A 23,126-nucleotide genomic window follows, 5' to 3' on the forward strand; every position below is an offset into this window, starting at 1 on the left:
GTTGCTTGTTGTGTAGCCTGTACTCACTGAGAGCTTGTGTTGCCTGCAGCTCTTGTCCTCGTCTCGAGTACCGATGCCAACGGTACTCTACGTCACTACCTTTGTAACTTTATGAACATAAATTGAAGGAAATTATAAACTAGCAAGTGCGTCGCAAAGGTAAACTGCTTAGCCTATAAAACATTATGGGTTCCATCTTTGTAACCTTCATGTAAACTAAGGTAGACTAGCTACAACTTGGAATAGGTTGGCGATGCGCTTGTCTAACTCCAACTAGCCCATCAGTGCTGTAACTTGCTTACCTAAACTAATATTGGGGTTCACTTCCCATGCCCATTATCTTGGAATTTTTCCTCGACCGAACACGTCATGGGTTTAGGGATGGGGGGCGAGGGGCAGTTGACCTCCCCTGGATGGGCATGGGGATACATCATAAACTAACGAAAAATGTAAGGGAATACGTTTTATAAGTTTAACATTTTGTAATTATCTGGATTCAGATAAATTTTATATTTCTGTGAATAAATGGAATATGTTAGACGTTAACACCGTTGAAGCTAGTATCAAAATTTCATTGGATTAATGTGAACGGTAACATTCGCCCCGGGAACATATCCTGGCCGGGAGGATTGACTAGGCGCTAGTCCTTAACTGTACACCTCTGTTCACCCAGCAGTAATTTGTAGTTTGTTCCTATTCCCACCTGTGTAGGGAAAGACGGGAATAGGGGCGTAGATGATCCTGCAAGCACATCTAGGTGTGTACGAGGGAGGGAGGGAGGGAATGGGGGGGAGAGCAGGAGAGGAAAAAACAGCAGACAAGGAGAGTAGTGTGCAGGAAGGAGAGAGAGTTAAGGTGTGTAATTGGAGAAGACTGACACAGGGAGATGCCCGGGTAAGTCACCAGGCGGAGTGTCTCCTCGTCATGAGTCGGGAAGTAATTTTCCCTTCTACAATGAAAGTGGAAAAACAAGATGTTAGGCTGCAGGTGGTGGCGCTGGAGTTACCAACTGTCGTCTCGTGATATGTTTATCATCTAACTTCCCTACGGATTTTTTGGACGAATACGACACCATATTGATGTCACTGTTAGCAATGTTAAGATAATTTCTATTTGTATTATTTGATAAGTGATATATAAATGTTGAAGATAGCAAAAGGGGCGACTATTGCCATCAGTGTGTGGTGGATTAGAGGAGGAGGAGCGGGGAGTGTGCAGTGGAGAAGTGTTAGTGGTGAGTGAGGCAGCGTGCCGCTTGTGCTCCTCCTACCTGGCCACGCTTCCTGCTCCCGTGTGTGGCTTGCCAGGCTGTTCTTGCTGGCCTGTTGTGTCCTCAGGTGCCCTAATCGTATTGTCATCGATCTAACTAAACATCATAAGTTATCGTGGTTAGAAAACTTCCAATTAAATGTGACTTGGAATTTACTAATTAACAATAATGCAAAAATGACAAGAGTTAAAGTAGAAATTAAGAGACGCCAGCACATAGAGACAATTAGTTGCTGAAGTCTGATTACCTGCACGTTTCAGGCTTGTGGCCCCCCCCCCACGCCCACAAGCCTTCCTCAGCTTGTCAAGCACGTACTCTGCCTAGGTATCACTACTGACGGCAGACGAGCTTGAATATACATAGATTAAATGTTGAATTAATTGCAGAGTAAAGGTGTAGTTCTCACTCGCAGGCATAACGCGTTGGACCCCACATGTTCTGGTGATTAGTGAATGACACAGGTGCACTGACCATCTGGCAGGTGCCTGGAGCAGCGTGAGAACGCCAAGAGGTGGCAGAAAACGCAGGAGAATAAGTGCAACAAGTGCCTGGCACCAGGATGGCGGGCTTAGGCACCAGGCTAGCCGCCCTGGCCACCTACGAGAATTTGGGCCACCAGGAGCCCTCTTCCGGCGGCTGTGACACTCTTGCTGACCACCACCTCAACCCCAGCGAGTCGACGGTGGGTGTCTGGGGGTGACGGGGCACAGGTATAATGTAATCGTGTAATGAGATGTGTAGGAATACAACTATATAAAGATATTCTCAAGCACTAGTTAACACTTACCCCGCTCCTGTGCCAGGTAACTTACGGGCTCACCATAGCCCGTGCTACTTGGAGCTTGTTCCGAGTACCTGAATCTATAACAACAACAACACTAGTTAAACCTTTTTTTCGTGAAGTGAAGAGCCGAATCAAAACACTACACACACAAATCACACTAACGTGATTAAGGCAGTGTCTGGGATGCTCCCGGACGCAGGTTCGAATCCTCGTCACGGCCCTTGTGGATTTGTTCAGCCGAATCAAAGTTAAAATAGCAGTAGGGAGCGTTTGTCATGGGTACAAATAGCCTTAGAATTTCCGAGGGAACATGATTCCCGAAATGCACAATGTTTAAGGATTTTAAATAAGAATATTTATAGGCTTCCTGCGTGGCAGTATTAATGCATGTTAGAGATTTCACTTTTATATACTTGTCAGTCCGTCAACTAGGTCCTTCAGGGCCACGCCTGGGAGGGGCGGGGAGCACTAGAGTGCCAGGCCGGGGAGGGGGGGGGCACTAGCGGGGGCCAGGCAAGGGGGGTGTAACTAGAGAGAGAAGCAAACAATCGCTGATGAATGCATGCCACGTTAGCTTATCATCACATTACTTCAGGTGATGCCCTAGAACCAGGAGCACGCCCAGGACGCAACCACCATTGGCTGCGTCCTGGGTGTTACAACCAATGTGAAACGAATCGGCATTGATGACGTAGAATCATTGTCACTAGAGTATGGTTTGCGTCATTGGGCGTTATGAGACAATTGTCTATGATACAGTTAACAGCATGTTACAGCGGCTCACAATGGACCGACGGAAACGTCGCTAATTTCCTTCCGCGTCTCGGGGTGGATTATTTAAATTAAAAAAATGTGTAATTTTGTCGATGGCGCCCACAATGCGATACCTGGTCGCATTTCCTCAAGAACGGGAGCCGCCTGGTCAAGGCGGGGACACGCAAGCCAGATCAACCCCGATCCCGTGACGTCACAGCCTTCCAACAAGAACTGGACTGCTACCTCCTCTTTGATTAACATTTGGGCACGTTCTCGGCACTAGAGAGCTAGTGTCAGCTTCTTACTGCTTTAAACGGCGTTTTAAGTATATTGATTAATGCGAATAGGTCTTTTGCTGCGTATTATGAATAACAGAGGTCCCAGGACAGAGCCTTGAGGCACTCCACTTATAACATTTTTCCCTCTCTGACTTAACCCCATTTATACTAATTTTTGTGAAAGTTGCGTTTGGATTAGGCTATCACAGTCTCAGCACAGAGATGTTTATTATTTGTACAGTCGCTGTGCACATGGGTATCTTACTTAGCTCTTGAGTTTAATATGAATATTAAATCAGTTTAATATGAAATCTTAGATATAATTTTATATAGTTTTTAATTGTCTAATTTTTATTTTCTTGTTGGCAGGTAAGTTCAAGTTTGGCAAGGAGACCGTTCAGGTAAGGTACTAGAGGACAGGTGTGCGGGTTCCTGGCACCTGTACCACCATTCAGGTAAGTGCTAGAGGACAGGTGTGTTCCTGGCACCTGTACCACCGTTCAGGTAAGGTACTAGAGGACAGGTGTGTTCTTGGCACCTGCACGACCGAGGGGCAGGTATAGCGGCAGCTGTAGTGAGGCGAAGTACATATCACTCCATAAGCTGCCTCCGCCATTATTACTGACGACGCTCTACCCGTAGTCCCTCGCCTGATAACGTCAAATGATCTGTGGATAAAGCTGGCGATAGTGACGTGATGTGAAACTGTAATTTCCTTAAATATAACGATAAGCTCCATAAAGCAAAATGTAGATTTTAAGCAAATTTCTCAGTGAACCGTCACTTTAATTTTATCCCACCTCTTTCACCATAGCCTAGCCGTGTGGTAATAATTCTTGTATAATTATAATTCTGAGTGAATCTTGTCTTTAAAATATCTTCGGCGTCCTCAGGATGCGTAGAAGTCATACTAGCTCATTTTAAATGCAACGATCAGGAAGGGTATCTGTTGAGTTTGGTGATATTGTGCACATTGACGAATATGAGGGTCCCATAGTCTCGGAAGTGTCGATAGGTTCCCCGTTGTGGATTTTAGATTTAGCTACTCGGAACGAAATGTCCATGTAGCACGGGCTATAGTGAGCCCATAATTCAGTTCAGTTATTCGCGATAACCTTGTTACTGTGATATTTTGGTCCACACGTTTTAAATGGAGGTGGGGTTTTCTCCCGTTTCTTTTTTCGCTTCTGTTTTAGCGCACTGGTTTTAGTCATGTTTTAATAACATCTTGGTGGCGGATGTTGATAGAGAATGTTCACTAGTGTGTCCCATTGTTCAACTGATTTTCTAATCATTGTAGTCGCGGTGGAATGTGCATCTAATGCAGCTGCTGTCGGTGGATTAATGTTGAGTTAGATGCGCAGGGCTTCAGTAGCTTCACATTCCAGTAAGTAGTGCAATAGTGGCGCCTCTGCTTCTGTTCCACAGATATGACTCTCTTTAACTAATGGGTTTATTACCTCCCAGCAGCACTTGTAACAAAGTCTGAGTCTGTGTATGGCTACTGCAATGTCTCTGGATATCTTTTGTCAGGTTTGAAAAAGTAGTACCCAGTGGCTTGTTCGTACCATATCGCAGTGGATCTTCCTTCCGCTACTTTGGCTCTGTGGCGACTTTTGATAGTTGGGAGTATTTTCTTGATTTGTTCCTTAATCTATGAAAAACCTGGAGGTATTTGAACCTGTACAACGGGTAGAACAGTGACAGATTTTGCTAGCGAGTCTGCCTTTTCATTACCACCTATGCCAATATGACTTGGTATCCAATTTAGGGTGATTGACACCCCTAAATTGATTGACATCGACGGAGAGGGCGGGGGGAGGGGGAATACAGAGGGCGGGTCTGAGACATCACGAATGACATTTTTTCGTGTGTGGATGTGGCAGCACAGGTCACGGGGGTCAGCCGGAGATGTGAAGGTGGAGAAAGTGAATCCAAGAAGCCACGAGGTCACAGGAGGAGGAAGACTGGTCGCCTCAAGGACCCGACCAGGAGGGTGGCGCGCCTACAGCCTCTCATAAATCAAGTGACGTGTATTTTTCGGCGAATTTATTATGGGTTTTTACCCCATACGAAACAAGTTGACAGTGTTTTCCCTGAGAAAGCAGGTTATTACGTCGCTACAATGTGTTTAACGTAGTTAAAACGGTTTGTTGGTGCTGAAGGAGTTCCCAAGTCTACTTTAATCCGGGTGTAAAGTTGCCTGAATGTTGAGTGTAAGCACATTTTTGTAATAAATATTTTTGAATAGATATGAATTATTAAATTACTTGGGTTTCAAATAAGCAAGCGGAGCCACCCGTGAAAGTGGTAACGGTTCAGTCCGTCCTGGACGTTTTCTTTGTCCAACCACTTGGGCTGGACGGTAGAACGACGGTCTCGCTTAATTGCAGGTCGGTGTTCAATCCCCGACCGTTCAAGTGGTCGGGCACCATTCCTCTCCCCCGTCCCATCCCAAATCCTTATCCTGACCACTTCCAAGTGCTATATAGTCGTAATGGCTTGGCGTTTTCTCCCTGGTAGTTACCTTACCTTCTCTATTTTGTGTTGCTTGGGGTCGTTCCTTGCCAGCACCGGTACTGAAAATGGTACTAAAGTCTTTGTTGTGAGACTGCGAGACTCGGTCCTTTGCGTTACATAAGGCTAAAAATTGTACTAGAAAATGGAAGCGACCTGGGAAAATGACGTACTGTCCCGTTTTCTGTTTTGGGTCCTCTGGTAGGTTAGGAGAGACCACTTTAAATTTTCTTGACGTTGGGAAACATTAAGATAGAGATAGATAAAGATTAAGCCACCCAAGAGGTGGCACGGGCATGAATAGCCCGTAAGGAAACCTTAAGAGGAACGGGCGGCTTATATACTCTGGATGTACACTTAAATTCTTAACTTATTTCTGGTGATTTTTGCAACATCCGCTGCCAGTTGATTGATTGATGAAGATTAGGCCAACTAGGTGCTGGCACGGGCATGAATAGCCCGAAACCTATCCGCTGTCATCACACAGTGTATCATATACGTACCCAGAATAACCCGAATTTGATTACACAACAGTTGTTTCACTTTCCAAGTTCCCAGGAAGCAAGTCACGACCTGGATTGGTTCCAGATATCTGAGAGGATGGCGGCGGCGGCGGCTCCTGTTGTCTAGTGTTGTCTCTAGGGAGGAGGAGGAGCGGGGTTGATTGGAGAGGGACTTGTAGGGCATGAAGTGACAATCTTGTTGTGCATAAGTGCTAAAATATTGGTTGCGATCGACTTGAGAATAGTCCAGGACGGACCGAAACCAGTCTCCGTGGTGTAGTGGTAAGACACTCTCCTGGCGTTCCTCGACGGCTTTGTCATGGGTTCGTATCCTGGCCGGGGAGGATTTACTGGCCGCAAATCCTTAACTGTTGCCTCGCTTCATATCTCAACTTGTCCGCCTACAAAGAACGTCGCTTTTCGCTGGAATGCCTTGTACAAGGCCAAAAATTTTCGTGCTAGAAAATGGAAGCGGCTGGCGAAAATGACGTACTGTCCCGTTTTCTGTTTTAGGTCCTCTGGTAGGTTAAGGGAGGACGCTTTTAATTGACCGCTTTCTTGACGATGGGAAACCTTTGGAGGAGGAACTACATAACTAACCGGTCCAGCCTTTGTCCTTAACTACTAAGTCATCACAATAGTGGTTCATTTTAGTCTTTTTTTAATTATACTGATATATTCTACTGACTTATACTGTAAATTCTGCCCGAAACGCTGCGCGTACTAGTGGCTTTACAAGATTGTAAATACTATACTATGTATTCTCTCTAACCCAATGTACCTTCTTGTATATAAATAAATAAATATATTGTCCTCAAATATCCATACTTTCATTTAGTTTTTTCTCTTTTTTTTTGAGATATATACAAGAGTTGTTACATTCTTGTACAGCCACTAGTACGCGTAGCGTTTCGGGCAAGTCCTTAATCCTATGGTCCCTGGAATACGATCCCCTGCCGCGAAGAATCGTTTTTTCATCCAAGTACACAATTTACTGTTGCGTTAAACAGAGGCTACAGTTAAGGAATTGTGCCCAGTAAATCCTCCCTGGCCAGGATACGAACCCATGACATAGCGCTCGCGGGACGCCAGGCGAGACTCTTACGGAAGAACATCTTCACCTCAGCCTTGCAATCCTCCCGTGTGGGTGGTAATTGTGTCTTGGGTAATGAAATACATTCTTGCAAAACTTTCAGATTTTTTTGCATAAGATTTTCTCGTATACTCTTTTTCTTGTACCTTGAAACACCTTGAGGTAAACTGCTCAGCTTAACTGGTTTTCTTTGAATTGTATGAAGCGTTTTGGTGGGAAGGGTATACAAGTTTTGGTGGATACTGATATCCAAGTTTTGGTGGATACTGATGGATTACAGGTTGGGTGAGTTTTTGATACTGACAGCTAATGCTAAGATAATAATTTACTATGATAGTGTTAGGAAGAGATGGTTATAAAAACTAGTTAAATTGTAGGTATATGTCACAAGATTTTGGTAAACATTATCCATTATAATGACTGATATGCTAAGAGTTGCTAATTATATTTAAATGCGTGTTAGTGGCTTTACCAGAATGTACCAATTAATCTCATATATATAAAGCAACCCATAAATAGATAAAACAGTATAGTTACAGCAGTCAAAATATAGAAAATGAGATCGTCTGATCAATACAGAAAACGTACATGGGGTAACTCTAGTAAAACAAATGCTACCTAAGTTTTCCTGACCGGCTCTTGGGGCAGGCAGCCTGCAAAGATTCTCCTGTTACCACCCACTCCAAAGGATTGCTTAATAGCTGAACACGACTCCTTAGGAGCAGATGTTCATCGGCTATAGGTACAGCTTCCCGTTTCCTGTTCGAACCCATGGACAAATATTAGTATTTTGCTTATTAGGTTTTATTACGTTCTTAATTCATGTCGACGCGACCCAGTCAGGGCGAGAGGTTTAAGTTTCCTTACAGCTTCTTCACCTTGCCGTAAAAAAGGTACCTGGGAGTTGGCCAACTGTTGTGACTTGCATTCTGGGGACGATTAGTGGACGGCCTCGACTCCGGAAGAGGGACCTCAATACGCCTAACACATTTTTTGTTCCCCTACAAAATTAAATTTTTAGATTTTTGAAATTGAGGTCCCAGCATAAAGTCGGGGTCGTTCAGGACTCCCTCCCTCCCTCTTACTCGACACCCCCCTCCTCTTCCTACTCGACACTCCCCTCTTCCTACTCGACACCTCCCCCCTCTTCCTACTCGACACCCCCCCCCTCTTCCTACTCGACACCCCCCTCCTCTTCCTACTCGACACCCCCCCCTCTTCCTACTCGACACCCCCTCCTCCCCCACAGCACAAATACCAGCAGTAGGGTGGTGATAGTGCCAACTCATTTGACCTCTACTTAACATTATACAACACAATTTTACCTCTTACTTTTTCCCCGTTCATTCCACAAAAGGGAAGTGATCTAAGGGCGAAAATCCAGCTATACACTGCAGGGTGCAACAAGGGTGTTTATAACGCAATATTAGACTCCAAAATGCACCCTTATTAATGCTTGCAACACCTGCCAGTATTAACTTCTCTTCCCCCGAGGATCGGTGATTGTAGTTAGACGCTTGACATTATAGTTTGAAGAATCATTCCCTGGTACACGTTTACCCTTGAGTGGGCGTCATGTTCTGTGCGGTCTTCCTTGTGGGAGAGCGCCCCCCCCCAGACCCCTGGCGGGGGTAGTCTGGGGGGGGGTCTTCCTTGTGGGGGGAGCGCCCCCCCCCCCAGACCCCTGGCGGGGGTATTCTGGGGGTCTTCCTTGTGGGAGAGCGCCCCCCCCCCCAGACCCTGCGGGGTAGTCTTGCTAAAATATGTGATGGGACTTCCTCTCTTTTTAATCGTGCGTAAACTCCTATTAATTCCAGTCCTAACACTCATTCTGTTCCTATTCCAACCAAAAAGAAAGTCCAACTTTCTATAATAATTGAATTCCCTCTACAATACTCTAAGCATCACGTTTTTCAAACAGAACTCATCCAGGATATGTTGACACAACTATAATGATTTTTACTACGGTAGATAATGAACATCCTAATAACTTCTGAACTGAAATGCCATTAGACTCGTCTAGCAACAAACTAACCATTATACTTACGTCATTAACTCCTACTCAAAATGGCTAGACATAACATTATTACTCCACTTTATGCGACACGTCGTCAAATCTGACACAATTTGACTGTCATCAATATTATTCTTGCACAGATCAACAAAATGGTTGCAGTTCCTGAGAGTGAAAGCACAAGTGCATGGCAACTGTTCCTTTCAGCGCTGATGAGTTGTGTTTAGCAGGTGTAAATATTGAACTAAGAGGTGTGTACGTCTTGAGAGGGCCTGCAGTGATACGTTTCGTACACTGGGCGGGATTTTCCAGGTCTTAATATTTTCATTTAAACGTTTTGTAGTACTCAATGTCTCCTTGTATCACTGTCTGAAACAACCATTATCCAGTCCTTGAGTTGGTCTTGCAATCACTCTTTTCAAATTTTATATTGTACTGCTTATATTTTTGGCATTTTTGTAAATGGTTATTAACTTTAAATGCTAATATCAATACAGTGAACTATAACAAATCATTATCAGTTTATATGAGCACTCACTATGTGCAGTTGCTCAAACCTGTCACTGTTAAACAGCCACAGACGCCACAGTCACAGGTCTGTGACTGTGCAACGATGCCAGTTGCTTTATACAGAAAAACAAATCGACCAGTGAAAGAGATGTATGATAGCACGCTCAAAGACTCCCATATATGTTACAAATTTGGTAAAATGACCTAAAAACATTCATGTTTCTATTAAAACCATCTAGATTTACATCGAACATCTGAATAACATTTTCTGACCTCCAGACATACCAAAAATCCTCTACATCTAGATGTAAATAATTACAATTATCAAGGCTGGTGGAGGAGCCTAGTATTTGGGGGATGAGGCGCCGGGCAGGAGAGGCCGCGCGCTTGCCCAACCTGTACATACAAAAGACATTCACTCAGCGAATCCTAAACAACTTTGACCTATTTCTGTGATGAGAGTTAGCCGAGGGAGGCCAGGTAGCCATGTTGGTAGCCAGGTTTCAAAGTGTTATATGACAAGAGTGCTGGGAAGACGGGATACCACGAGCGTAGCTCTCATCCTGTAACTACACTTAGGTAATTACTAAAGTTATTCGCGACAGGAGACTGTTGTACTCTGGCAATGCAGTTAATATTGAAAAATTACAATTGGCACGAAAAAAATTGATGGAATTTCTAAAGAATGAAAGTTTTCTAAATGGCAATCAGGAGTTAGTTGCTGATGATAGTATTTAATATACCAATGTGCTTTAATACACTTACTAATCTCTATCTCATTTTTTTTTCTTGCAATGTATTTATCATTTTATTAATTCTGAAAGAATTTACCTACTTAAAATTATCTGTTAGATTAAGGACCTGCCCGAAACGCTGCGCGTACTAGTGGCTTTACAAGAGTGTAATTACTGTACTATGCTATGTATTCTCACAAACCCAATGTACCTTCTTGTATATAAATAAATAAATAAATATTGTACCTTTAGTCTCGTCTACCGTGCCGCTGCCCTCAGTGGTCGCCTACCATCACGGCGTCTCTGGTGGTCTGGTTAAAACCAAATGGATTACATCTTCAGTACCTGGAATTATGGCATTTGTGTGGAGTGTCCTCGAGCAGGTAAAGTGTGGTGGTGGTGGGGAGTCGAGCGGGGAGGTGTGTGCACATGTGTGTGTGTGTGTACTCGGCTGTGTACACTCTCTCCCCAGCACACATAACGGGACACAGGCTGAGGTGAACAGGTCCTCCCCCCCCCCCTCCACCCCCACCCCATACTCACTCACGTACACACGCACGCACAGACATTGCACACACTCACATGGACGGATGTTGCCCCCCCCCCTTCAAGAAATTCCTTCGTGAAACAGATCTAGGAGTTGATATCACACCAAACCTGTCTCCTGAAGCCCACATAAAAAGAATAACATCAGTGGCGTATGCAAGGCTGGCTAACTTCAGAACTGCCTTCAGGAACCTGTGTAAGGAATCATTTAGAATCTTGTATAACACATGTAAAACCAATCCTTGGAGTATGCGGCCCCAGCATGGAGCCCGTGGGACCTATACGGTGTAACGGAGCGTTAAAACACTCGGAATAAACTCTACCCTAGGAGTACTTGCAAACTGACTCTACCCTCGCCAGTACTTCACAGTGACTGTGAAAATGGGCGAAACCCCTTTATCACCCCTTCCTCCTAGGAAAATACGACTAACACACAGCTTTAAGTGAAGATTATAAATACAAAATGTTGCAGTGTTGATGCGGGAAAGCTGATGGTGCTTACACATTAGCAGATCTGCATTGCTGACTGAAAGTCGATATTGGTTAAATTTTATATTGGGGGGGGGGGGGGGGGGGTTTGAGGGAGGGTGAGTTAGATGCCAGCCAGTGGAAGAGGGGCAAGTGGGAGGGAAAGTGTGTGTGTGTACTCGACTAGTTGTGCTTGCGGGGGTGTTGAGCTCTGACTCTTTGGTCCCGCCTCTCAACTGTCAATCAACTGGTGTACAGATTCCTGAGCCTACTGGACTCTATCATATCTACACTTGAAACTGTGTATACACTGCCTCCACCACATCACTTGCTACTGTATTTCATTTGTTAATTACTGTGACACTGAAACATTTCTTTCTAATGTGTCTGTGGTTCATTTAGGTGCTAGGTTTCCACCTTTCCTAATAATTAGTTTTTGTCTACCCTATCAATTCCCCTGAGAATCTTGTAGGTGGTAATCATGTCTTCCCCGAACTCGTCTGTCTTCTAGTGAGTTTCTTGCTGGTGAGTGTGTGGGGAAAGGAGGTTCCTCCGTGGATCTTTCAGCACCTGGTGACGGAAGTGGTTCACAGTGTCCAGGCCCCCCGTCAGTTTTCAAGGGGACGTGACCACCGAAAGTTGGAGGGTGCCCCCCCCCCCCTACTCACTCACACTCTAAGATTCCTGCGCACGATCTTAATTTTTGTTCGAGGGATTTCTCTCTTATTGCATGCGTAATTGTGTTTTGTAAATATTACACACTACCTGTATGTAGCGTGTGGCTTTGATTAATTTCAAATGTTTTTGCATGGAAAGTGGCTTCAGTGAGTTGTTCCGCTGAGGAGCATCAGACTTGGTCAGCTTCACGGTCTCATTCCCAGACACGGTTTGCTGGCGAGCGCTCCCGTCACTCCATTCCAAGGTCGGGGGTAGTTAGGCTGTAACAATGGGTACAACAAGGCTAGTAGGCGAGGAAAGGTCATACCTCACCTCACCATGGGTACTAATACACACACACACACACACACACACAGTCCATCTGGTCACCATTTGGTCCGGGAGACATCTCCCGTCACGCAGGGTGCAGTCGCACCTCCACAGATCTCCAGTATCATCTATTGATACTGGTGATGGCTCAAAAGGGCCACCACTTACGAGCTATTCATGCCCGTGCCACCTTTTGGGTGGCTTCATCTTCATCTTAACACATTCACAAGGGAGACATCTCCCGTCATGCAGGGTGCATTCGCACCTCCACAGATCTTCAGTATCGGCTCTTGATACTGGTAATGGCTTAAAAGGGCCACCACTTACGGGCTATTCATGCCCGTGCCACCTTTTGGGTGACTTAATCTTCATCAAATCATCAATCATCACACACACACACACACACACACACACACACACACACACACACACACACACACACACACACACACACTGATAGGTTAGCACACAGAGCACCGCTCCTGTGCCAGGTAAGTCCACTACGGGCTCACCATAGCCCGTGCTACTTGGAACTTGTTCCGAGTAGCTGAATGTCTAACAACAACATCCTTCCAATTGGGATCACGCTACCTTTAGCGGAGAGAGCAAACTCGACGACCAAAACTACAGTTTAACGTGCCTTGTGAAACCCTTCTTGGCATAATCTGTGGTCCTGTTGGGCCACAGAGCCTATTCCCTCCGGTTTCCTTACTGCAAAATTTAGTAAAGGTTGTAAATAGTTTAAAGATTATAATACATTTTGTTGTATTGCTCCTAATAATTTAGCGTTATTTAGGGAGCCGAAATACAGAGGACTATTGATCGGGTTCCACCGGTAAACAACAATATTTCCTCTACTTTGGGTGTGGTGATGACACCAAGTCTAGAACTTCGGTTTCAACCCTTTTACCCTGTCGTATCTCAGTCGATTAAGGCAGTGTCTGGGATGCTCCCGGACGTAGGTTCGAATCCTCGTCACGGCCCTTGTGGATTTGTTCTAGGTGGTGAGTTCAGGCTTTAGGTAATTACTGCTGGTAGGGTGTGTACGCTGGCACGGCCAATTATATGGTTTTTAGAGCATCTATTCACTCGATAGCGTAGTAAAGAGGTCAAGGATTTTAAAATTGCGCTTTTAATTTGTTATACATTAAATCCCAGAGAGGAGGCTATAATGGCCAGCCAACATAAGACCACATATTCTAGTGTTTCCTGTTGAATATGTGGGCAGGTTGTCCGGTAAACTTTGTTGCACTACATGTCATCATGATGACCCATTTCCGGGGGGTTCGTGGTGTGTGTGTGTGTATGTGTATGTATGTATTCCCCCTAATTGTGCCTGCGGGGATTGAGCTCTGGCTCTTTGGTCCCGCCTCTCAACTGTCAATCAACTGGTGTACAGGTTCCTGAGCCTACTGGGCTCTATCATATTTACACTTGAAACTTTGTATGGAGTTAGCCTCCACCACATCACTGCCTAATATTTGTGTGTGTGTGTGTGTGTGTGTGTGTGTGTGTGGATTGAAGGTGTCGTAAGTCGACTGATTCACAAACCACGATACAATTTTATGTTCTTCAGCGTTCGTGTCCCGCTTGTGCTTGCGAGGCTACAGATTCAATTCTTGGATCCAGCTTCTCGCCCTATCTGGAAGTGGCGATTTTATGCGTTTGTAAATTAGTGATGATGGTGCTTGTGTGTGTCCGCTCCCACCTGGTGGTGGTGGTGGCAGCCACGGCCCCTACCACCACCTGCAATCCTCACTCCGTATTAACTTTCCACACTCGTGTGTATAGGTGCTTTGATTTTCCTGCCACTATGCGGGGAAAGTGTGGGGGGGGATGGGCTCTAATGACGTATGGTTTTTAGTTTCCCGTTACTGCTGTAATAATTTCCTGCACTTTCCTACTAACTTTACTTCTTTCTAGTACGTGTTCTGGTGTCGGCGGCTTTCGTCTTAGACCAGAATTAGTCATAAGTTGAAAGCTGTGGCTGAGGACAAGTGCGGCACCCATACATCCGGTCTGCCCTGTTCTCCAAGGTCCCCCCCCCCCAGTCACCTTGGAGGGCAGAGTGCAGGCAACCCTGCACCGTAGTCACCGTAGGGGGGATAACGTGACCACCACTTCAGCGTGGGGTGGAGGGGAGCCACACCTGTCCGCTTGTCTAGTTTCCTGATGGAAAGTTGGCAACTGTTTTGTGGCGTTCAGTGATCCAGTGCACAGTTAGTGTTGCTCTGGGATCACTGCAGTGTGGTGGGTGGCAAAAGTACATGCAGCTGGGTTTAGGAGTGGTGGTAGCATTTCAAGGCCAACTAAGAGTGTGGTGTGTTTCATGTGTGTGTGTTAGGAAACGACAGTGAGAAGCAGAGTTGAGGGCGACCATCTGGTGGCCGAATTGCTTAGTGACTTTCTCTGGGTGTAGAGACGATGGTTCACACCGTAGTTAGCGAGCCTCTCATCTTGCTGTAAACATCACTCATGGAGACCGTGGTACAGTGCGACTGTGCGCCTGTTGGTGGCGACACCGTTACTACAGTGGGACCTCTTCACAGTGTCTAGGAACTGTGAGCGACAGCAGCGTGTCTTGGGAGGCAGGTGTTGTGGTGCTGTCGGTTGTGCTTGTCCAGTTGTGGAGGAGACGGGGATGGAGGAGGGTGGTTGTGTACATCATTAGGCTATATGAGGCTACCTGCCTCTTGTTTACTGCTCTGGCTAACTGTGGACCAAGCTTCCGGATATCTTGTGTTTTGACGTTGCCTAACTCTTGCTCATTATTAGTGAACTAGAATGGTCTTCTGCAATGATTGCCCATTAAAGACTAAATTATAAAAGAACCAAATACTAAAAATAACAAATGGTAAAAGACAAAATATCACCTGAAAAAGAAAACGGGAAAGTTGTCGAATCACGACAAAACACTTTTGTTCAAGAGGCTTGTTGTGGGCAGTGCTGTGGCGGAGGTTGGTAGCGAGTGGAGTGAAGAACACCATAGACGTGATGGTGAGGTTGGGCAGTCTGGCCTGGGGTTCCACCTCCCTGGAGGAGAAGTGGTCGGGCACCGTCCCAGGCCTCCCTAACCCGCCCTCCACCTTCGACCGGGTGAAGGACCACTTCGCGGACAAGATCGAGACTTTGGTGGTAAGTGATGAAGGTCATCTCGCCCGGTGTCACTAGTTTGAGTCCTCTTATTGGAAGACTTTCCGGTAAATTGGGTGCATTGACGAAGCTTTGCAGGGGAGGAGGGGGGACATGTAGAGTGGGACTTGACATCTAGAAGCGGTATCTTATTAATTGTCCATACATTTTGTCCATTGTCGTGTGCTCCAAGTCCATACTCGAGGATGTGGAGTACAATTTTGTCCATACTTCACAGTAAGTGTATTTACTGTGGAGTACATATATGTATTTTGTCCATACTCCATACTGTGGAGTATGGACAAAATACAGGGAGCACAGGACAGATGAATATACAACCCGACATATACAACAGCAGAATGAGTACAAATGAATTCTGAGAGCAGCAGAGAAGCGGTACGAGAATGATATAGCATCCAAGGCCAAGGATTAACCTGAACTACTAGTGACATGAGAAGGATGTCATTAAATGAACAAGTGAAAAACTTCCAGGAAGTTTTGAAATATTGAATCTAAATTGTCTCCAGATGTAAGAATTGTTGGAACAGCCGCAATCAGAAGATTGATTGATTGAAATAGAAGTAACATCAGAGGAAGTGAATAAACGGTGAATAAGGCAGTGTCTGTGATGCTCCCGGACGCAGGTTCGAATCCTCGTCACGGCCCTTGTGGATTTGTTCAAGTGAATAAACAATTAGGGGAGCTAGAGGTAATGAAAGCCACAGACACTGAAGATCTCTTCAGTGATCCTAAAGGATTGATTGATTGATAAAGATTAAGCCACCCAAGAGGTGGCACGGGCATGAATAGCCAGTAAATCCTAAAGGAGGCAGCTGCAGCCTTGTGTACACTTCTCGCCATAGTTTTCACCTCACTAGAAATTGGGTAACGTCCTGACGTTTGGTAAGTGGCATGTTGTTGTTTTTAGATTCAGGTACTCTGAACAAAAGTTCCAAAGTAGCATGGGCTATGGTGATCCCGTAAAGAACTATCAGAATGGAGAGAGGTAACGAGGAGTGCCTTAAGGGTAGGTATTAGGGGCCATCCTGTTCTGATATATGTAAACAATCTAATCGAAGATCATTTTTACGCATTTATGCTGCTGACGATGCTAAACTAAAGAACATTACAAGATATCCAGAGATAGCTTGACAAATGGCACTAGACTTTAACCCTGACAAACGCAAGGTTATGACGATACAAGTTGGAGCAAGAAGCCCTCAGATACAGTAATGTTTTAGGAATCTCTCGCCCCATTCTGGAGTCTAACTAGGAAATGTGGCTAACGACTTGAATAACCTGACTTGAAGATTGAAGAGAAGTTCTTGAAGATGCATCTCTTAGATTCCACTTGCAAGGAAAGATAGTAGGGAAACTTGCTCTGATACGAAAATATTAAAATATGGCAAAACCTCTATATAAATAGAGGTAATTTGAACGTTTTTCTATAGTTGCTGATTGTGTCCTTGGGGTCTTTCCCCGTCTCGTGGTCAGTGTGGGGAAAGGGGAGGGAATCCCAGGTGTTTACCCTGAACTGCATTTGTGAATTTATAGCAGCTGTCGCCAGGAAGCCTCGGCCCAAGAACCAGAACCCACAATGCCTGGTTAATGATCTTTCAATGTCAACACCTGGACCATCTCTCCTGCATGCGGCGGCCATAGTGCTGGGTGTGTCCTTACTATCTTCGACTAGGCTTGACTGACAAGCAACTGCGCACGGCAAATGAGAATAATAGGCTTTCTGCAATTTTATACTGTACGCCTGCAGTTCCCAGCGCAAAGTCGGATACTTCACATGGCACACGAGGCTGTTCGTAAACAGATTTTAGAATGTGGTGAAACCCAATCAAATAAAGCCCAGCACAAATATATATATACATGGTTTTACACAACTCCCCCATGCACTCGAGCTATGTCAATAGGCCGTTCTCCCTCTTCCCCCTTACTTCGAGTGCATGGGGGAGTTGTGTAAAACCCTGGTTTGTGCCTCGGAGAGGCTGCAGGATCCAATAAGTTATATATACATGGTTTTTACAATCTTTAGGGGGTGGAGCTGTATCGCAAGGTCTTGTGTACAATTGAACCATCCCCGGGAGTGCATCGCCCCCTGCCGGGCCTCGGTGATAAATCCCCCTTACAGGATGTATCTGCTTCTTGACGTCATCTTGCAAATGTAGTTGATTGGCCGACACAAGAGTGTTGGAGCGCCACCATTCTGCAGCATCTCAGTGTTCATAACCCAGCCAGAAATACATATAATAGACCAACTATCTCCAGTGCACCTTTCCTCTCCGCCGCCCCTCGTATTCCCGCTCGTAATTTAACATTAGAGGCAGATTTGTGGGGGATTTTGGGTAGGAATGAGGATATACTGGGAGGGGGGGATAGGCTAGGAATAAGGATACGATGTGTTTAGTTGGGAATATACTGTGAGGGGGGAGTCCCTCTGATCGACCCGGGATTTCCCTACGCCACTGTGTGACGTCAAGCCCTTGTTCCACAAGCTTTTTTTTAATACAAAAAAATCACCCCCACAGAACTGGTTAAAGCCTCACTCCGACAACTTTATTTTCGGCGTTTCTTGTCCCCTCGATTAGGTTTTGTTAGGCCTTTTTTATATATAATAGTTTCATTATTGATGTAGGTTGGTAGCTTGCACATCAACAGCCTCACCCGCAGTATATTGGGGTCCTTATCCGAGTATACAATATGTTGGCTTTTACAATTGTTTCCTTGTCTGCCTGAACTTTTGTGTAGTGTGACTTTTGTTACCTAGCAGTAAAATAGGTACCTGGGTGTCAGTCAGCTCTCACGGGCTGCTTCCTGGGGGTGGAGGCCTGGTCGAGGACCGGGCCGCGGGGACACTAAAGCCCCGAAATCATCTCAAGATAATCTAAGATCTCAAGATAGTGTAAACGTTTGGCAGCTGGGAACACTTAGATCTTCAGGAAGCACTCGTGCTGCAAGATGAAGAGTAAAAGTCTATGCCATCTCGCTGTAAGCTCTCCTGTACATGAGACCGTCAGAATTAGGGAATCTGCAGTAGGCATATTGGTCCATACGAGACCCATTTCTACCCAAACTTATACATGTCTAACATATGGTTAAAACAATAGTTATTTCACGTCATTTGTTTCCCGGTAACTAGTTTCCTAGATTAACCACCTTATTTACAAACCAGTATTCACCCAGGTCTTTCAGAGTCTAAACTTTTGTAATTTATATTCACGGTTTCTATTTTGTGTTGATATTGTATATATTTAACACCTAAGAAGGTGACTAGTGCTTGAGATCTTGGGCGTTACACTGTAAAAATATTAAATGTCTCCTGTGTTCTGTTGGTGTGTTCTCCATTATCACTACTTTTTTCTCTGATGTCACCTTGTTCTCCATAAAATTAATAGAAATTGAGAGGGCAGACTATTTGGCATTGTATGAAGGAACAAGGGAGGACACGGTTGGAAACTAGAATACCAGAATGAGCTACAACTATAATAAAAAATATTTCTTTAGTTTCAATAACATAAGAAACGATGGAGATAGGTTCCATACACGGGGTTCCAATGTAGATGCCACCTCAGAGCTCGTGAACTAGAACACAGTTGATTGAAGGTTTAGAGGCGGGACCCAAGAGATGAAGCCGAATACTGGTAAGCACAACTAGGTGAGCCGTGCCGTAGCCTATGAAAACAGAATTGGTTTACTTGGATGACTGAATTTACTTTTATTTTTTTATTTTATTCTATAGATATATTTTTATGAATTTATCTGGTTTAAATTCAATTTTTTTAAGTAATTGGAATTATAGCTTTCTAAAAATGACTTATGTCAACTAGTTTTAATTCTGAAGGCCTACTTCATTCATTAGAAATATATCCTTGTTACATAGTAATTGTAATCTACTGATACTCCAAATTACTGCGATTTCCTAGGCTGATATGCTTCAGTCACTAGGTAAGGCCATCTTAAAGAGAACGCGTTAAGCTAATATGGCTTTATAACCATATTATTTAAGATGTGTGTTTGTGGTTGTACAGGAACGTAATTATCAAATTTGTTAATGCCCAGGGTCGGATTTAGACATAATCTAAACAAGCTACAGCTTAGGGCATTAGTCTGAAAAGGCCTTTCAATTTTTTTCTTCAAATTTGTTAGTTTTATCCTAACTTATAAGTAATGACTTAACCTGATTAACAGAAAATATCAAATTAGACCCAATTATTAAAGACATTATATACAAGCTTGTAGGATTTCGTTGTTTAATCATTTTGCTTATAATTTCATAGATTTGATTATACTTGTTTTTTGTTACTTATGCAGGTATATATATCTATCGTGTTGCTTATTGTATTTCCATGTTAATGTTTTTCTGCTAACAATTGCCAGATGGGGGCCCATTTTGTATTAACAAACCTAGTTATACACAGCAATGTGGTGCTACTATATTCTATATCAAGAATTACAGAATATAGATCTGAATTGTGAGTTAATCTAATATCCCCCATCTCACAGGATGGTTAGTTATATATGGAATCAGGCAGTGAATATGAAATGCTAGTCTAATCCATTAGCCTGCACTACCAAACTCTGGGTAGACCACAGGAATATCATCCAATATTAGTGAGTGTATGAAGTAGTTACAGAGCTCAACGTACTTCATACCATTTGGTCTGAAAGCACTGTTATTGGTCTCTGAATGTTTTGTGCTGTCAGACCAAATGGTATGAAGTTCTGTTCAACGTATTATAAATATTTACACTTGCTTTTTTTCCCCCCTTTTAGTGTCAGTAACTGCTCTTCTGCTATCCCTAATTTAATGGAATATTGCAGTCATTACAACGGAAATTAGAAGGCCTAGATGTAACTAAATTCCAGGCTTATTACATTTAACCTTCCTCGTCAGTCATCACCCTGTAAAAGACCTGTGAGAGATGGTATCCATCTACAGTGGTCCTGTAGCCTTAGAGCCTCGCCATGTCTAAATCTTTGTCCCTTAAATATTCCTGCCTTGCGAGTGTTTTAAATATACATAACTCTGAATATATCACTACTTATCATAATTTATACTTTATAATTTAATGTGTACAATATTGCGTACCCTGAACTTTGCCTAGTTATTAGTTACAGGAATATAATTATATATGTATTTATCATTAACTAGTGTTATAGAAATTCCAATTTATTTACATACCTATCCCCTGTGTGGACAATGTAAACATGAGGAGGAGGAACAATACGAGTGGTCAATGTTCTGGCGATTATGGACAGATATCATTGATTATGGGAGTAAGTGAATGACTGTTTCATTATACATTACTGTTATGCTTCCTTATGATTTATTAGGTAGTATGTAAGGTCTTTAGCTTTGATGGATGTTCTGCAAGCCTCGCGGCCCCGTCCTCATAAACAGTGGCTAAAGTGCATTCTATGCACTTGCCAAACTCAGTTTATAAATGTAAAACGGGTTATACAAGATTGTATAACTGATGACGTTAGAACACTTCCGGAACAAGTGCTTCGCTGATGATTTTTGTTCGAACCACAACGCTGTAAATGTAGTTCAAATACAAATAATCGCCAACAGAACCTAAACACCTAACCTAACCAGTGCCTAAATATGCACAATATGCTAATATATTATAATAATAATTTATATTTGAGAAGTTTTGTTTTGAACTGAACAGAATGTTAAAATTGATGAACGAGTCTTTGGAATCGACCGCTGGATAGAATGGACTTGGTCTAAGGACAGGTTGATGGAAATAGGCACTATAAATGCTTCAACCATGAACTAGAAATATAAGTAATTGCCAACAGAACGTAAATATCTAACCTAACCTACGCCTAAATTTGCTAACACATAATAATAGGAATTTTCTCTTAAAAAAAATGATTTTTTTTTTATGTTAAATGAACAGTAATGTTGAATGCGTCTTAAATTTGAGATCGGCCGCTGGATGGAATGAACATAGCCTGAGGACGACTTGCGAGTCGTGTATAAAGTTTTTCATTCATAAAGAAGGGGCTTAGCAGCTGGATTAATGAATATTTGACCTTTGTTGATTAGGACGGGCAGTGGTCTAAGTCAAGGCGCTGGGAGGTGACAACTTTTGTTGAGGCTTTTATCTGTTTTTGTTCAGAGTAGCTGAATCTAAAACAAGAAGTTCCAAGCAGCACGGGCTATGGTGAGCCCGTCGTACTTACCTGGCACAAGAGATGTGCTGGCCCTACCATAGTGACAGGGCTTTTGATGCATGGGAAGGCTACAGTAATAGTAAACGGCTCGAAAGAATATTCTAATTATAGGAAGTCAGTAGCAAAATTTTATCCTGGAAATATATAAAACCCAAGAAGATATATATCGAATTTCGAAAACGTTGCTGGGAACTAATGATATCCTTGTAAGATTGTGGGTGAATGTTTCATTAGGTTAGGAAGGAAAGTGATGACATTATGTAACGAACCAGATTGTTAACTTGGTTTGCTAATGTCTTAATGATGCACGCTGATACTAAAGTTTAAAGCATGAAATGACTTGCATATGCATCTTGAGGGCGGCCTGAGAGAGGGCCTGAGAGGGCCCCTCTGGTAGGACCATAGTGGCAAGTCTTGAGAGTGAAGGTGGCCGCCACGGCCTTCACACACACCAGTGTCTCCCCAGCCACCAGTACGTCTGGACGTGGTCGCGCTCTGCCTGCTCACCACACCAACCTTATACTTATTCCTTCTGGATCGAGTTGACTATATTAAAAACTCTTTAATGTGTGTGTAACGATGAGGAGCTAGCGTGGCCCCCCCCCCCCGGGTGTAGATACTGTGGCACTAAGCGGGACGCGACGCCAGGAAGTTGCTGCAGTGAAGTCATTAATTGTGTCTCAGGAGTGACTTAAGGATGACGAGGGCGTCTGATAGCTACGATATGACACGAGAAGAGGTGAGTGATGGTGCCAGTGACTGCCTGCAGTGCTCGCTAATGGTGCCAGTGACTCCTGTGGAGTAATTGGGTGTTAAGCCACATGACTTGTGGTATTGTTGACCACAACTCCTCCGAACTGCTTGCCAGGCTTCTTGATAATTCCCTTCTTGCTGTGCTGATCACGGGTATTCCAAGACTATTTGTCGAAAACAGGAAAATGTAGGTGGTCATTGTCCCATAAGTTCTCTGAATCAGACATGTTGCCGGAAAAGTTTGATCAGAGACCGGGGGGGGGGGGGGAAAGAACAGTGTCTCCTGTAAAAAGAAAGTAGTTTTAATTATGCTGTATGTTGCCTACAGCCTCGTCAAAGCCTAATATGTTAAGCTAGTGTAGAGCTTGGTACACTTGTAATGGTTCAGTTTTTATGCACCCTATATCCAGCCCCTGGGTGATAGTAAAAAGAAATGTTTTATGATATAGGCTATTCTGATTTTAATTTGTATTACTAGCATTAATTTAAATTGGTGAAAGTTTGAAAGTATTCTGGTGGAGAATTATAATAGTATCGATTTATTTGTCCCTGATAGTGTTACTCTTAAACTCTCTTGTCGAGAATG

At 43.8% G+C, this 23,126-nt stretch overlaps 1 protein-coding gene across 10 annotated transcripts in view; it reads left to right on the forward strand.

Moving 5' to 3' along the window:
• Window positions 1-23,126, forward strand: part of LOC123773712 (venom dipeptidyl peptidase 4) — an 87,889-nt gene that overhangs the window by 19,870 nt on the left and 44,893 nt on the right. The window contains exons 1-2 of one of the 10 annotated variants that reach the window (XM_069312513.1): window positions 1,215-1,234; window positions 1,657-1,952. The exons of 1 other annotated variant lie outside the window; for it this stretch is intronic. In XM_069312513.1, the coding sequence (XP_069168614.1) occupies window positions 1,830-1,952 (123 nt within the window). In that variant the 5' untranslated portion in view covers window positions 1,215-1,234; window positions 1,657-1,829. Of the gene's footprint in view, window positions 1-1,214; window positions 1,338-1,656; window positions 1,953-15,439; window positions 15,596-20,802; window positions 20,879-22,240; window positions 22,527-23,126 lie in introns of those variants that run through there. 8 more of the 10 variants (XM_069312512.1, XM_069312511.1, XM_069312510.1 and 5 more) reach the window with 8 other exon arrangements.

The sequence above is a fragment of the Procambarus clarkii genome, chromosome 72 (assembly GCF_040958095.1).
Source record: "Procambarus clarkii isolate CNS0578487 chromosome 72, FALCON_Pclarkii_2.0, whole genome shotgun sequence".
Classification (NCBI taxonomy): domain Eukaryota; kingdom Metazoa; phylum Arthropoda; class Malacostraca; order Decapoda; family Cambaridae; genus Procambarus; species Procambarus clarkii.